Source organism: Sinocyclocheilus grahami, unplaced genomic scaffold (genome assembly GCF_001515645.1).
Source record: "Sinocyclocheilus grahami isolate Dianchi unplaced genomic scaffold, SAMN03320097.WGS_v1.1 scaffold5.1, whole genome shotgun sequence".
Classification (NCBI taxonomy): domain Eukaryota; kingdom Metazoa; phylum Chordata; class Actinopteri; order Cypriniformes; family Cyprinidae; genus Sinocyclocheilus; species Sinocyclocheilus grahami.
Window position 1 is genome coordinate 475261 of NW_015505184.1, and position 16267 is coordinate 491527.

Genomic DNA, 16267 nt, shown 5'->3' on the forward strand with positions numbered 1-16267 from the left:
AATTCAAGATTTTGTCAAAGTAGTTGTTTTCTTTTAAAAAATGTCAGACTTATTTTTTAATTCAGAACTTTCCTTTAAACCTCAGTTATCAGCATATGCATGAGGTTCACAATAGCACAGCGAGTATTGCCAGAACAGAAGCAGCACTGCTAAATAATTGAGTTCAGTCCATATCCTGCTCTGTTAACCAAAGCCCTATGATGTATGATGTAAATGCACAAAGAAATGTCTGTGTTGAAGCAGTGTCCTTCATGAATTTTCAGCAGTATTCTCTGTCCCAGTTGTCCAGTATTGTAGGGCTGAAGCAGGATGGTTCGTTGCCATTCACATACAGGGCAGCGTGTTGGTCTGCTTGCTCTTGCAATGAAGTGATGTACCATAAGTCTTCTGGCATGTCCAGCTCCAGAATCTTCTGCTTGATGCGCAGTTTCTTCTCAATGGTCCTCCTCTTGAACTTAAACTCAATGATGGTTTTGGTGTAATGGTTTAGAACTGTGACCGCCGAGCCCATGCAGGTGCCAAAGGAGCCCCATGCCAGACTGACAGAAAGAGTAGAGGATGATAAATTATCATTTGTACCATTCTATTTTTGCATTAAAATAAATAATTTAGTATTTAATTTGAAAAGTTTAATTTAAAAATGTTTAAAACATTACTGAGATATGTAGTTAATGCACAACATTTACAAGGGAAAGTGCATATTTATGGTACTGTCACTGTTTATTGAAGTTTTTCACCATTTTAATCATCTTGTTTTTTTATTTTTATTGTTTTGTATTGAATGTTAATGGTCCAGTGGTGTGACAATTTTAAGAACAGATATCAGTTTCAAGGTAGTTAAATACTAACTATTCAGGTTACATACAGTTAGAAAATGTTAGAAATATGTGTTAAGTTACAGTTGTATTCATTCATTCATTCAATTACTTTTTTACAGTGGTTACTATTTTTCATAGTATGATGTTTCATGAATTGTATTAAATCCAGTCAGTTTGGTCTGCAAACATCATAATAAATATGAATTATAATAATAGTATATTGAACCCACAATAATTAAAAAAACAAAAACATACACAAATAAATTGCCCTGTTTTTTGATAATCAAAAAAATTAAAAATGAATTATATATATATTTATACATATATATATTACATATATATATATTGTTATACAAATGAGATTTCAATTATATTTTGACCACAGAACTAGGAAATGTTCAGAAATCTGATCATCTTAATAATTCAGAAACAATTAGTTTGAATTTTTCACACTACAGGACAAATTAGCTTCCCAAAATTTTGATGTTTGTGCAAAAGACATTTTCAAGTCTAAGATCAATTATCCTGCTTGATCATCTGGCTTGGCTATTAATAATGAATGGCTGCTGACAAACTTATGTAGGGTATCAGACCGAATAAGACAATCTAAGATTTGGTCAAAACATGGTTGAAACACGAGGAGTCCAAAATTCCACAAGAGGCCCAAGACACAGGATGTCATAAATCAGACCCTAGCCAGTCTGAAGCAAGCCTAACCAACTCTTTCACAGAACAGCTTTCAACATTAAAACAAAAGAACACTTATTGACAATTCCAAGGAGATTGTCAATTTTGGGGCAAGTTATCAAGAATAATGGTCAAAAGAGATGCACAGTGTGACCATCACATGGAAACATGTGATAGTGATCACAAGCTCTTCGGATTGACTTTTAGGAGACAAAGAACAGACAAATTCCTTATGAAAGACCTCTTAACCTCTGGTCTTCATACGTTCACAGAACATGTCCTTATGTTCAGAGAATGGCACAGAAACTGCATTTCCATGTAAATATGCATCTAAATGACACTAAAAGGACCTGAGCAACTAATCATTTCTATGCATAACTCCATATCATGTATGTAACCTACATGTGACTTATCAGGTCTTAATCATTTATTGTGTATGTATTTTAATAACTATTGAATAGCTTAATGGTTCGTATTCAGGTTTGGTATGTGTGAGTTTGAGAATTCATGCTTGAAACGTTTATTCCAATCACTTCTTTGTCAAATGTATCATATTCTTGTTATAGAAATCATGTCCAAATTTATACTCTGCCAGAGCGGGGAAACTGGGAATGTGAATGATGAGATAACAGTTGATTTATGAATGGGGAGGAGAAACATTGCAACACCCTGAGCAACAATTGGTCGAGGTACCATTTGGGGTGTGTTAAACAGCCTGGTTTAAATACTCAGGACACCATCAAACTTAGCGTACCTCCAGATCCTAGCTGAACTGATGCATTTAATATAAATTTTAACCTAACTGAGGTTTTTTTTTTACCCAATTTTAACCCAATGCGAGGCTTAATTAAGTGATTGATGGTTGTTCAGATCTATGCAATTGCACATATTGCTGTAAACTTGGGATTTCACATTTCATTCTCTTAAACTAATTATTTCCTCACTTTCTCTCTTTCTGCAACTTGTGTGAATGCGTGTGTTCATGTGTTAGATTAGTTTATGTCTTAGATTTATCCAATAAAGCCTTATTTATATTGAAAAGAGAAGTATCTCGTGTTTTGTGCTCACAAGTTAATGTCTTAAACTGCCGACCTTGTTACTGTGCTAATTAATAGTGTTTTCACTATATTTTGGATATAAGTATCCATTGCAGAATTGATGTCAAAACGAGTCGTTCACTGAATCGCTGGCCGTCTCAATGATCAGCCGTAAAACAGTGATTCTGTCCAAATTCCCTTACATATTATTGGTGGAGTTCCCTTTAAAATCTTAAATGATTCCCTCTGAGCTAAATTGACCTGTTTCCCTTACACTTATTTGTGATGTGTCATTTGTGAGACTCACAGATAGGACCAGCTATAGTCCCATGTCTTAGGTCTCCAGTCTTCTGGACCCATCTGGACAGCCAGCTGGAATGCCGTGGTGAACATCATATGTGCAACCATCCCGAAAAGGCCTGGGGCACAGAAAAATTACAGTGTATAAGTTGTCATTTTTGGCTTTATCCACAATATGTCGATAAAAGTTTCAGTATAATGGACTATACAAACTCTGTCCAGTTGCAAAACTAGCTTTATAAGAAGCAAAAAAATGATTATTATTACATTATTGCACCAGTACCATTTTTGTATTACATTATTGTGTAGTATTAATACATTATTGTACCAGTCATTTTATTACATTATAATAATTATTCTCATTTCTGGGGTAGCATCGACTAATGGTCTGAAAAGAAGGTAGTAAAACTTTTTAATGTGACACACACATGTTCTGTTGATTATAAGTTGAAACCAAGTAAACATTAAATGAAACAGGAATTTATATTAGATTAAAAAACCCAAAAGCTAATATTTCAGAAGCCCCCACGCTACTGCCATGCACATGCATATGCATCATATGGCAGGTGCTGCTGTGCATCAAGTGTGTTGGTGAGCATTCCTACAATCATCAGGATTAGTGCAAATATAGGGGGAGGGAGGATGGTCTCCGCTGGCCATGTCATGTACCAAAACCACTAACCCCCTCACCAATCCGATTACAGCACAAACCATCAAATCCCCACGCTGTTGGGACAGATCGCTTATTCAGACCAGAGCAGACAGGCAGCTTCCTGTCCAGAACAACCTTTTGCCCACCCCCGCGCACATTCACTGCAAAACATATTTTTCTTAATAATTTAATTTTTCTTTATTTTTTGCTTGTTTTTCAGTAAAAATATTGAATTTTTTAAATTTTTTTATTTGCTTTACTCACAAAAAAAGTGTAATATATTAAGACTTTTTTCCCCCAGAGAATATTTATGCTTAAATTTAGATTATTTTCCTTGGTAAACTGTTTGTTTGAATTGTTGTTGTTGTTGTTGTTGTTGTTGTAACAAAACAAAACAAAACAAAACAAAACCAAACAAAACAAAACAACTGCCTTATAATTCAAGATATAGGTTCTTGATATAGTATTTTGATATTTTATGAAATTTTGACTTAAGTAAAATGTTTCAAGGATGTTTACATATTTTTACTGGACATCAAGACATCAAAATTTTACAGTGATTTTTAAAACATTTTGAAAAACATTTCCCCCTCTACATTTTTTTTTTTTTTTTTTTTTTTTTTTGAGCTGACAAAAAAAGGTTTAACTTGCAATTTTGGCTAGTAGTGGGCACAATAATTTTTTTGTTGTGAGCAGCTCTGAGGTGCAGGGTTCCTTTCTGAGTCTTTTTCTGCTGTGTAACATCAAACAAACAAATGAATAAATTATTTAATAAATAACGCAAAATACAGACTCTGGGAGACACTTTTTCCAACCTTGTCTTTCAGGGCTAGTGCGACACTGCAGGGATGAACAGCATTGCTTTGTTGATCTGTGCAGCATCGCTGACCCATCATTGCTCAACTTTTTCAATGTATAGTGTAAGCTGAAAACACTGTGAAGTCAAATCCATTAACACATTAAAGAGATAGTCATAGTTCACCTAAATATGAAAATTCTGTCATCATTTACTCACCCTCAAGTTTTTCCAAACCTGGATGAGTTTCTTTCCTCTGTCGAGCACAAAAGAAGATATTTTAAAGAAACAGTTGATGGTAGCTATTGATTGACCTCTATAGTATGGATAAAAATTCTATGAAAGTCAATGGCTAAAGTCAACTGTTTTGTTACCAACATTTTTCAAAATATATTTTTTTGTGTGTGTGTTCAGCAGAAGAAGGAGACTCATACAGTATTGGAATAAGGGTAAGTAAAGTAAGGGAAGTAGGGTAAGTCTGCTGCCTACAAAGGTTCTACTGTCTTAGGGTCAGAGAAAGTGCTATGGAAAATGCTACAAAAGTGTTAATTATATGGCTGCTTGAAATAGAATAGAACATGAGCAGGATGCTCAATCTAGTAATGTAGAGCATGTGGCTGAGAGATAATGTTATATCATATTGTACTCCTACAAGTCGGCAAAATAAACTTTATAGCAAATATATCCATTTTAAAACAGGCTTATCTGAAACAAAAGGCAATTAACTATAAATAAATAAGCAAGCAAGTCTGTCAATGTGTCCCACCCCAACTTCGCTCATCTCTTTTTTAATTAATAGAAATTAGTTACCTGAGAGAGCAGTGCACAGAGCTGCAAAGGCATTGAGCTTGAGTCTGTTTATCAAGTTAAAGCATGGGCACATCTCTATCACCATCAACGCTCCACCAGTGAACAGCAGAGCAATGTACAGACACTCAGCTACAATACACAGCCAGAGCACTCCTGAGAGAGAGAGAGAGAGAGAGAGAGAGAGAACTGGTAAGAATGGGAATATCTCTTTTTTAATCACCTGAGACATCATTGTCCTATTGTTTTTTACATTAGTGCTTACATTTATAAATCATTTATACATTATTTACATTCCTTCTGCATATATTGTAAACATAAGAAGCTTTCAATACAAGATGACTATTACAAACCATAAAGTGCCAAAATGGACAGCTGTAATACAGTATTTGTTATTTATATTTTTATGTTTATCAGATGTAAATATTAAACAAGTGATATTTTTGTCTCTTTACATGTTCCTCTCCTCTATTGTATACATTTTAGACAATATGTATTTTAATAGCAATAAAATGTTGTGCTTTGTGCTCCAAAAAAAAAAAAAAGACATTGAAATATACAGTATATATTTTGGTTTCAATTTACCACCAGAAAGGTGTCTGGTGTCTTTAATTATCATTATGCTTTTTGGTCAGCTCTAAACATGTTTCTTTCTTTCTGGTGTAAATACTGAGAATTTAAGGTTTGATCAATAATCAGTAATTGAAGATAATAGCAGATAATTTGTTAACGATACTGTATATTACAATTGCTTATTGTTCATATGAATAACACTTGTTACTTACCCACCTCTTTCATGATCTGGTGTGATCTCTAAAAAGCTTCTACAGTTAAATCCTATAAAGAGAGAAAGTTCTGGTAAACATTGGCTACTGTCTCCAAATGTTCATAAAGGAATTCACATTCAGTAACAATGAACAAGAACATTTACATAATTTATTAAATGTTAATGTTAATTTATAACTAATAAACGCCAATGTTCAATGTTAATTCATGCTTGTTCATTATACTTAAACTAATATTCCCTTTCATAGGTTCACTTAATGCTGCATTGGTAACTGATGCTATGGGAACACCCTCAGGTGTGACGATTGTCTGAACCCCATATAGAAACTTTATCATAGCATCTCAGCCGTGCATTTGAGACACTTCAGACTCTGAGGAGTTTGGCAGTGGGCAGACTGGCATATGAGAATAATTTGGTGCTTTGTGCTACCAAACATTTGGTTCGCATGACTCATAGCTACTGCTTTTTAGCTGACCTGTTAGTAACGTAGAGAGGGCAAGCACCCTTCCATCACAGCATGGTTCTCAGACAACAGCAGGCTGTTCATATACTTCATTAGAGTTGTGCTGATAGACGATAGTATCATCTATACTATACTTCATATGACAATGTACTCTTGTTTACTCCATGCGACAAGGCTTTTGGAGTTCAGGAACTGTGCCTCATGTCACACATCCATGACATTGTGTCCACAGTAAATGGCATCCTTATGGTTCACACTGTATCCTTTTTGCTGACTCAGACAGCTCTTCCTGTAGAATTGACTCCCCTGCTCTCAGTCTCTAGTCTTTAGTACCCAGTCCAGGAAGATCTAATTTATGTAGAGGCACAAAACTATTTTAAAACCTTCCAAACTCTGTCCTCAAGAAGGTACTGTAGGATTAAGCAGGCACATGGTCAGTAAGAGCAACTGACTTCTCTCTCTGTCTCCAGTGTGAAGACATCTGTCAGCTATGTCATTATAGGTTCTTCAAAACATAAAACGGGAATGACTTCCAATTTCGGCACAGTCTGCCTCATTTTATTAGAGTGCTCACCACAATTATTGCCATTTGGGAGGCTCGTATTTTGGGGCAGGAAGTTATTCCTCTTTGGAGAGAGGAATGAGTGTCACCTTCTCAAAGGCTTTATATGTTCAGGTGTCAAAAAAGTATATGGGGGTCTTTGCCTTTCTTTGATTTAAATCTACTGAACTTGCAGTTTGAGGATGCTGATGGAGTATATCACGACACAGATTTGGCTGGGAAATTGGTTTGTCATTATAGATCTGAAGGGTGTTTACTTCCATATTCAAATCAATCAGAGATGCAAGAAGTTCCTCAGGTTTGCTTTTAGGGGTAAAGCTTACCAATTCTTCCTGCTCCCTTTCAGCCTAGCCTTAGTGTCTTGCACAATTACAAGGTGCATGGATGTTACTCTGGCTCCATTGGACTCCAGAGTATTTGTGTGCAGACCTTCCTCTTCGATTGGCTAACTGTAGCACAGTCCGGGGACTTGGTGTCACGATTCTGAGGGTTGATTCTGTTGGTGTCAAGGTCTAGGGTTGAGGATGGATCCCTGGAGGACTGTTCTACTGCAGAGCCAGCAGACCATGTTTTTAGGGACAGTATTAGCCTTAAGCTCGATGCAGACATGGCTGACTCCTGCTCGTGTTCAGACCATTTTTTAAACGAGGGCTCCCTCCACTAGGAGGCTTTGTGCTCTCAAATTGAAGCTATTTGACTTTTGGTGTAGGAATCGCAATTTGGACCCAGTTCACTGCCCTGCTGGTTCAGTGTTGGAGTTCCTTAAGGAGTGTTTTGACTCCCATTTTATGTGTGGGACCAGATGGTTGAGACTTTTCTGGCATGTTTGTGTTCCTTTTTGAAACTATCTGTAGTTTTAGAAGGGCTCACTACTCTTGGTTTGAACTGTTGGAGTCAGTCCCTGAGAGGCTTCTGACCCTTATGCTCGTTCTGTTTATGGTTTTAACATTCCTAAAGGGTTACTGATTTCTTCCTTCATCAAAAATTGAGGAGAATAAATTCTTTTTACATGGGCTTCAGACAGTTGTCACCCCTGGCAGTGTTCCCATAGTGTCAGCTACTTCCTTTTTCAGGGAACGTATTCAGAGTTGTTACAGTAATTTATACTAATATCCTGTGATGTCCACTTCGCAGGGCACTTACGGTCAAATAGAACAAACGTCTAAAGTGATAAGAGAAACATACAAAATATGCACAGCGGTGGTACACAAGGACTGGAACTGAGAACCACTGAACTAATACATTAACTAATGTTAACAATGTAAGCTATGTTGAGAAATGCATTAGTATTATGTACAAGTTGACATTAACAAAGATTAACTAATGCTGTTTACAATTCTTGTTTGTTGTTAGTTAAAAGAATCGTTCACCCAAAAATGAAAAAATGAATGAATTTCTTACTTCTGCTGAACACAAAAGAAGATATTCTGAAAAATGTGGGTAACCAAAGAGTTTCTGGCCCCCATTGACTTCCATAGCATTTTTCCTGGCTATGGAAGGCAATAGTGACCAACAATTGTTTGGTTACCCACATTCTTCAAAATATCTTCTTTTGTGAAGAAGAACAGAAGAAAGAAATCCCTAAACAATTTCATTAAGACAACCTTGTTGTAAAGCATTACCACATTAATTTCTCCTGAGTCCAGTGCCAGAGCTTGAAAATGAACTACTCCAAATGTTCTAGTACTGACTGAGTATTTGGCATTTGGAAGTCAGTCTTTGTTGAGATACTGTCTGTTACCTTTTGACAAAAGGAACACTGTCCAAACATGCTTTCACTTTTACCAGTCACTAGTGGAACCTCCTACTATTTATTCTCCTAAATTACAGCCTTGTGCAGGCAGTCCATCCATAACAAAGAGCCAGTGATGTTGTCTTACCTATTAAGTCCACGGTTTGTTCACAGGAGTACCAGATCCCCACATGGAACTTCCTCATGAGGAACTTCTCCTCTCCGGTCTCGTAGATGTACTGCACCAGCCGTGTGTCGTTGATGTTGGAGCTGTTAAAGCGGATGCAGTATGTCTGCTTGACTTTCACTGGCCCCATGCAGAAAGGCTTTACCACCTTCCTGGTCCCCTCACACCAGTAGCTAGTGGTGACGGCCGAAACGGCCAAGGCGAACGCCACATAGTTGAGCGTGAGAGCCAGGGATGTTCTCTGAGCATGCTGTATACCCATAGTGCTCCAGGAGGCACGAAGAGACAAATAATCCTGGTTTTGAGGTCCTTGCTTCGGACATTCAAACTTTTTGGAATTGGTATCTTCAGGATTATTGGGTTTTGCAGATCTGTCCTTTCTTCTCCTTGATAGACCAACTGGATGAGTGCAGAGATTTCACAAATGACAGATGCTCTATTTCATGCCTAGCTCTAATGCTATCAGGCTCCTATGGTTTGCTCTAACTCACCATGCGACCCCCCTCCTGACCCACAATTCCCTTCCCCCATCCTTTTCACTGTTATCATTTCAAAGGGCAAATTGTATGTTAGACCTTGGTTTTCTTCTTCCATCTAAACCCGTAGCTTATTTTTGTGAGCATAGCAATAAAACAGATTATCAATCAGATTATTCTTCAATCTGATGCAGGGCTGTTTGCCAGCATTTCAGAGGAAACTTCCCCCATTTTCAAGACGGCCTTTCAATGAACTGCAAAAGATTTTTCAACAATGGTTTACAGTAAAAAAAGATAAAGATAAATCCGTAACATCTTTGATGCTGTGAAGAAGCTCTTACATCTGTTTGTGCATGCAAGAACTGTTGCTTTGTACACACACACACACAGCTTATATGTGTGTGTGAGCACATAAAGCAAATCCTGTCCAATTTGACAGCTGGATGACTGATGCAGGATATTTCACACAAATATAGGGAAACGGCTGTGGAAAATATGTTTAAGGGCTGACAGATGTCAGCATAAATGAACTCTAGACCAAACCCACAAGGGCTTATGTTATAAATTTTAATTTATTATTTATTATTCAAGAATTCACAAGAGAATAAATAGATTAGCATTGCATTTTTATTAAATGCTTAGACATTTGTTGTTATTTACTCACCCTCATGTCTTCCATGGAACACAAAATTAGATATTTAGCAAAATGTCCATGCTGTTCTTTTTCATACAATGAAATTCCAGTAACACTTTATATTAGGGAACACACATTCACTATTAGAGTTTTCCCTCAATAAACTCCTAATTTTAATAGTTAGTTAGGTAGTTGTTAAGTTTAGGTATGGGGTAGGATTAAGGGATATAGAATATGGTCATGCAGAATAAGGCATTAATATGTGCTTTATAAATACGAATAAACTGCCAATATGCATGCTAATAAGCAACTAGTTAATAGTGAGAATTGGTCCTTAAAATAAAGTGTTACTTTATATATCCTTATATAAAGATTTTGTTTTACTCTTCTTCAGAGCCATAATTTTCATCTTAAACTAAACAAACTATGAAAATCCATCAGGAAAATGTGAATTAAGGTATGACAATTGTAAATAAACTAAAACCAATTCAATGTTAAATATCAATGTATACAGCATGTATCACATTTGTGGCATAATTTATATCAACTTTTCTAAATTTGCAGCTGTCCCACTGTTGTGGAGTCACAACCAGTAATTTTGCTTCAGTCATTTTTTCTTTCTTTTTGAGAGTTAGTGCACTTGTTTATCAAGGAGACAACCGTGTCTGTAAAGAGCTTGAGATGAAATATGAGATATGATGCAAATATCACATCTGAGCAGAATATTTTTGGCTGTCATTTCCAGTTAAACTGTAATTTTGCCAAAAGTGTAAAAAAATCACATTCAATACGTTGAACCTTGTTCACAGCATTTTTTTGCTTGTGCTATATAGCCCATAGTTAACTTTAGGATTTTTTCCCCAGTGCCATTTTATATGAACGGATGAGGTTGGAAATATAGGAAAAAGAAGGAAATTACTTTTTTCTCTCTCTGAGGTGTGGTTGAACAGGAAATGCCAGGACTGGATGAAGGCTCGTAATATCAAAGAACAGTGGTGGATGTTTATGTAATATGGAATCCTGAGGTTTATCTGTTTCTGGATATCTCATACTTTGTCACAGATATATTCATTTTACAGAATGTAATATTTTATTACTTCTACCTACTTTTCCAAAGGCAGATTTGCTTTTTTTAAGTGTTTCCGGAAATCACTCACTACATGCATTGCCATACATAATATGGTACAGGCTGAATCTTTGTCCTTGCCTTATTACATACTGTATTAGATGCTTGAGGTGCATTGCATTGAATTTTTGCAAGGATTTTAATTTTGACTTTAAAATGACGTGCTCATGAAAAAAGGACAAAATATGCAAAGCAACCAAATATAATTATCAAAGTAATAAGAAATGTATAACATAGAACAATGAGGAAAAATGAAAACAAACTGTTGAGTCACACACCACAGCAGAATTTATTTAGTTTCATTTTTAAATGTCCAAACGAGTTTTGTGATGAGCCACTTCATACATTCATTTCAGAACTAATCCATTAATATCTGTGTATGAGTTTGAATGTTAAAGGACATGAAGAGAGATTGTAATAAGGATCACGCTGCCCACTTGATTGTGGTTTTGCTGTAATGTCCTGGAAAAGGGACGCTAAAGCATAAAACTGCTTTATGTAATCCTTACCTGGATATCCTCCCATGCTAAACTTAATTGCTTTTGTGTTGTTTCTTCTACTCTAAAAGACATTATAAGTGTTGGAAGATGGAAGTGTTGCAACATGTTGAAGAAATATTCTAGGTTTTATTATTGTAAAACAACAAATTAAATAGGCACTGTCTATAAAACATGTAAAATGTTTCTTTAGTAATTTTGAAATCACAATGTCAACATTAGATAATCCTGTTAAATGACTGAATACAGTTGATTACATAAATCAGATTTGACCTCTCTCAAGCCAAGCCACAGAGCTCATATGAAAAAGAATAACAGTCATCCCTTAACAATCAAAAACTCAAAGGACACCCATCTTCAAACTCTTTCGCAGGCTTTGGCTGGCTACTTGACTGGTGATAAATAATATGTTTAATAGCTGAGACCGTGCACCCTAGATTTGACCAGTCCAGGTCTGGGCAGTGCAACAGTCATGGGGATGTGCTTGGCGTCAGACATAAGCCCAGTTTCCTAACCCAATGACGCCATGGCAGTTTAACCAGTTAAGATGTGTTAAGGATGTGGGTATTAGATCTGCCTGACATGATATGATGAAATAATCACTCTGCATGCGAGTATACTCACCACTACTGGCACCAGGACAAACACAATCCAAAGGTTGCTACCTGTTCTATCTACTATCTAAAACAATATTTACTATTATTTACTAATTCTATTTTTTCCATTATTTATGTAATGTTGCAGAGGAACTATAAGTCATTGCATATAGAAATGTTATATATGACACATATTGCCAAATATATAGAATGAAATTGCCATATGCTACCTATAAGGCAATAGGCTATATAATGTTCACATACGTTCATTATCTGAGTAGATAACGTACTCGGTTACAAACGTAACCTCGGTTCCCCGAGTACTGCGTCTTTGCTAGAGGCTATGGGAAAAAGTCATTTTTTCTCCTGAACTGAAGCCTTTTTCAATCACGCAGTGAAACTGCACGGCCATTGGCTAGTGCAGTATGTTTTAAAAGACGAACCAATGACTTGGCAGCGGTGCTGCACAAACCTATGGCAGCGAAGCCCGCCAAAGCCCACCAGAATGGGCAGAGACATCTGGCTATATAAACGGCCGCTTCGCCATAGGATTCAGGTTACTTTGACTGAAGCGACGACTGAGTCGTGCAGCTGCATGGCACGGCTAGCAACGCAGTACTCGTTCACCTTTTCAGGGAACCGAGTTTACGTTTGTAACCGAGTACGTTCCCTTTCGATACTACACTCGTAATGCGTCTTTGCTAGGCGCTATGGGAACAGTACAATCACGCCGTGCCATGGCAGAGGAAAGACAATGATAATTTTTGTCTTAAGCACCTCAGGGCCCAAGAGAACAAGAACAATAAATTCCTCCAGGCTTAACAGGCTAAGCCTCATGAAGGCCTCACCCAGCCGAGTGATCGTTCCAGAAGACTTGCTCAGCCTCCGCACTAGGGTTGGGTACCGAACTCGGTACTTTTAAGGGTACCGACCGAATTGCGTCGGTACTACCAAGTACCGATTCACGTTAAATCAATCAGTTGCCAAATTTCGTTACCTGTGAACGCATCTGGGCGCATACGCTACAGAGAGAGAAAGAGAGACTCTGTGGCGTGATGTCACCCCTGCAACTCGTTCAAACAACACACAGGGCAAACCGAAATGTTCTGAAGTGTGGTTACATTTCTAGGGCCATATGGTTTCTGCGAAAACGCAGACGGGATCATGGAGTCCATTCATAAAAACGTGCGGAATGCCATGGAATTCGTACATTTGGACGAATAAATCAAAAGTAGCCACTGTCACTTAATTCGAATTGCGATATGAACTAGTGTCTGTGAATATTAAAATGCAAAAAGACAGTTTAAATATGAATCCTGCATGTTCCGCTTGCTTCTGTATGTATGAATGGCGGAAACGCGGTTTTGTTTACCACACAAATACTGAAGCACGCGTGATGCTCGCGGTGATTTTCGGCCTCTGCGTCTCACTATACGACGGCATGAACACAAAAACTTAATCCCCAGAGCTGCTGTGAGAGTCAGAGAAAACTAGCATCATCATACTGTATACATGGCAACCTGTCAAAATAAAAGTACTGTTTAACATGTAACAGAAATATATTACTCTTGTATTACTTTTGTACAGTATAATGTACATCTTTAAATATTCCATTTTCTATCAAATTTAAATAAAACAATTAAATGATAAAAATAAATATTACAACCAGATTAATCACTTAATTGTAGAAAAAAATAATACAATTATTAGCCTATTAAAAAATGTTTTAAAGGAATATTCACACAATGTTTCTTCCATGTATTAATTTCAACAGTAAACCTCAGTTTGTTTGCCAAGAAATAAAAGGGTTTAATTTTCATTTGATTTAAAATAAATAAATGTTTAATGCCTTCATTTGATTTTCAGAAAAATTCATCCAGGTTATAGAACCTAGCAAAAGTGGACGGCGAGGCCCAGCCGGCCGCCGCACCAATTTCTGCAATGGTCACGCCGCTAGACCACGCCCACGAAGAGGCGATGCCTCTAGTTGAGTGGGCTCGTTCTCCAACGAGGCATTGTAAGCCCAAGGAAGAGTAGGCTAGCAAAATAGCGCCAATTATCCACTTAGAAAGTCTCTGCTTCGTGACCAGGGGGGTCCTTTAGCGCGGCCACCGAAGCAAACAAAGGGTTGTTCCGACTGCCTAAACTGGGTGGAATGCTTGATGTAGACCTTCAGAGCCCTAACGGGGCAGAGTAAATTCAACTCCTGGTCCTTCTCTGAGGGAGGAAGCGCAGAAAGGTTGATAACCTGTGCTCTGAATGGAGTCGAGAGCACCTTAGGTACATAGCCATGTCTTGGTTTCAGGACGACCTTGGAGTCACCAGGCCTGAACTCCAGGCAATTAGGGCTTATAGAAAGTGCCTGCAAGTCCCCCACTCACTTGACCGATGCTAGAGCTAGTAGCAGAGCGGTTTTAAATGAGAGGGACCGAAGGTCAACGGACTGCAGTGGCTCGAAGGGAGGGCCCTTCAAAGGCCTTCAGAACAGTGGCAGGTCCCACGTAGGGACAGTGAGAGGCCGAGGCGGATTTAGCCTCCTGGCTCCCCTCAGAAAATGAACAACAAGGTTGTTCTTGCCGATCGATTGGCTTGTTATAGGGGCATGAGAAGCCGGTGTTGCCGCCACATAAACCTTGAGCATGGACGGGGAGCGTCCCTTGTCCAACAGCTCCTGCAGGAAGGACAGTATCACAGATATGTCGCAAGTGAGCAGGTCCTCGCCGCAGTTTGAGCACCAGGCAGAGAATGCTAACCATTTAAGGGCATAGAGGCGTCTTGTCATCGGAGCTCTAGCCTGAGAAATGGTGTTCAATACACTCTCTGGGAGACTAATAGGCTCCCGTCGAGTGGCCACAGGTGCAAGGCCCACAGCTCTGGCCTGGGGTGCCATATTGTCCTGTTCGCCTGGGAGAGGAGATCTCGCCTCAGGGGAATAGACCACGGGGCTGCTATTAGCAGCTGCGACAGCTCTGCCAACCAATGCTGGTTTCTCCAGAGCGGGGCCACCAGGAGCACTTTGCGTTTCTGTTCCCTGATCTGCCTGATTACCTGTGGAATCAGGTCAACCGGGGAAAAGTGTAGAGAAGGAGGTTGGGCCAGTCGTGGGCGAACACATCCTTGTCCTTGGAAAAATAGATTGGGCAGTGAGAATTGTCTTCTGAGGCGAAGAGGTCTACTTCCGCCATGCTGAAGATTTCCAAATGTTTTGAACTGTCTGCGGATGAAGCATCCACTCCTCTGAGGGGACCTTGCATCATGACAACATCCTCAGTTCAATATGGCCGGAACGTGGGCTGCTCTCAGCGAACGTAAGTTTAGCTGGGCCCATTCCAAGAGGCGCTCTACTAGTACAAGGAGCCGCTGATGTCCCTTGAGGTCTGGTAGGAAGGTTTTTACAGGCCCGCCATACCGCCAACATTTCGAGGCAGTTGATGTGCAGACTGCTTTCCGCTATCGACCAGTGGCCGAACGTCGGTTTCCCTTCTCACAGAGCTCCCCAACCTGTGTTGGAAGCATCTGTCGAAACCACCTTCCTCCTGTAGACCATTCCCAGGGGAACTTCCTGTTCCATCCATTGAGTGTTTATCCAGGGGGTCAGGGCCATTACACAGGCCTGATCTACCCTGATAATCAGGCGTCCATGACGCCACGCGTAGGATGGAACCCGCAGTTTCAGCAAGTGCTGGGGGGGGCGCATTCACAGCAGGCCCAACTGTAGCACTGGAGATGCTGCAGCCATGAGGCCTAGAATTTTCTGAAACCTCTTGAGGGGGTGAGAGGCACCAGCCTTGAAGGAGGACATGAGCCTCTGTATGATCAGGGCGCGTTCATTTGAGCCGAGTCGAACACTGTTCCCAGGAACAAGACTCGCTGGCTGGGAAACAGTGCGCTCTTGGCAGAGTTCACCCTGAGTCCCAGGCATTTCAAGTGGCTGAAGAGAAGGGCTTATGAGATAGTGACTCTGCCTCCGACTGGGCCAGAATGAGCCAGTCGTCGAGGTAGATGAGAACGCGGATTCCAGTCTGTCTTAGAGGGGAAAGAGCCGCATCCATGCACTTCGCGAAGAATCTGTTTCCCATACGTGTCTAGAATCTGAAGCTGTCAGTGGTA

General features: G+C 39.1%; 1 protein-coding gene across 1 annotated transcript; it reads right to left on the reverse strand.

The window, feature by feature from the left end:
* Positions 1-259: 259 nt before the first annotated feature.
* Positions 260-9090, reverse strand: LOC107583726 (germ cell-specific gene 1-like protein). The gene is made up of 5 exons (XM_016270023.1): positions 8790-9090; positions 5887-5934; positions 5101-5253; positions 2850-2961; positions 260-539 (listed from the first exon to the last, which is right to left on the reverse strand). The coding sequence occupies exons 1-5, from the start codon at positions 9088-9090 to the stop codon at positions 260-262; spliced, it is 894 nt and encodes a 297-aa protein (XP_016125509.1).
* Between the last annotated feature and the right edge of the window lie 7177 nt (positions 9091-16267).

Coding starts and splice junctions, on each gene's coding strand:
- LOC107583726 (XM_016270023.1), bottom strand. CDS start 9,090: ATGGGTATACAGCATGCTCAGAGAACATCCCTGGCTCTCACGCTCAAC. Junction 5,935..8,789: donor ACAAACCGTGGACTTAATAG/GTAAGACAACAT, acceptor CTCTCTTTATAG/GATTTAACTGTAGAAGCTTT. Junction 540..2,849: donor GACTATAGCTGGTCCTATCT/GTGAGTCTCACA, acceptor TCTTTCTGTCAG/TCTGGCATGGGGCTCCTTTG.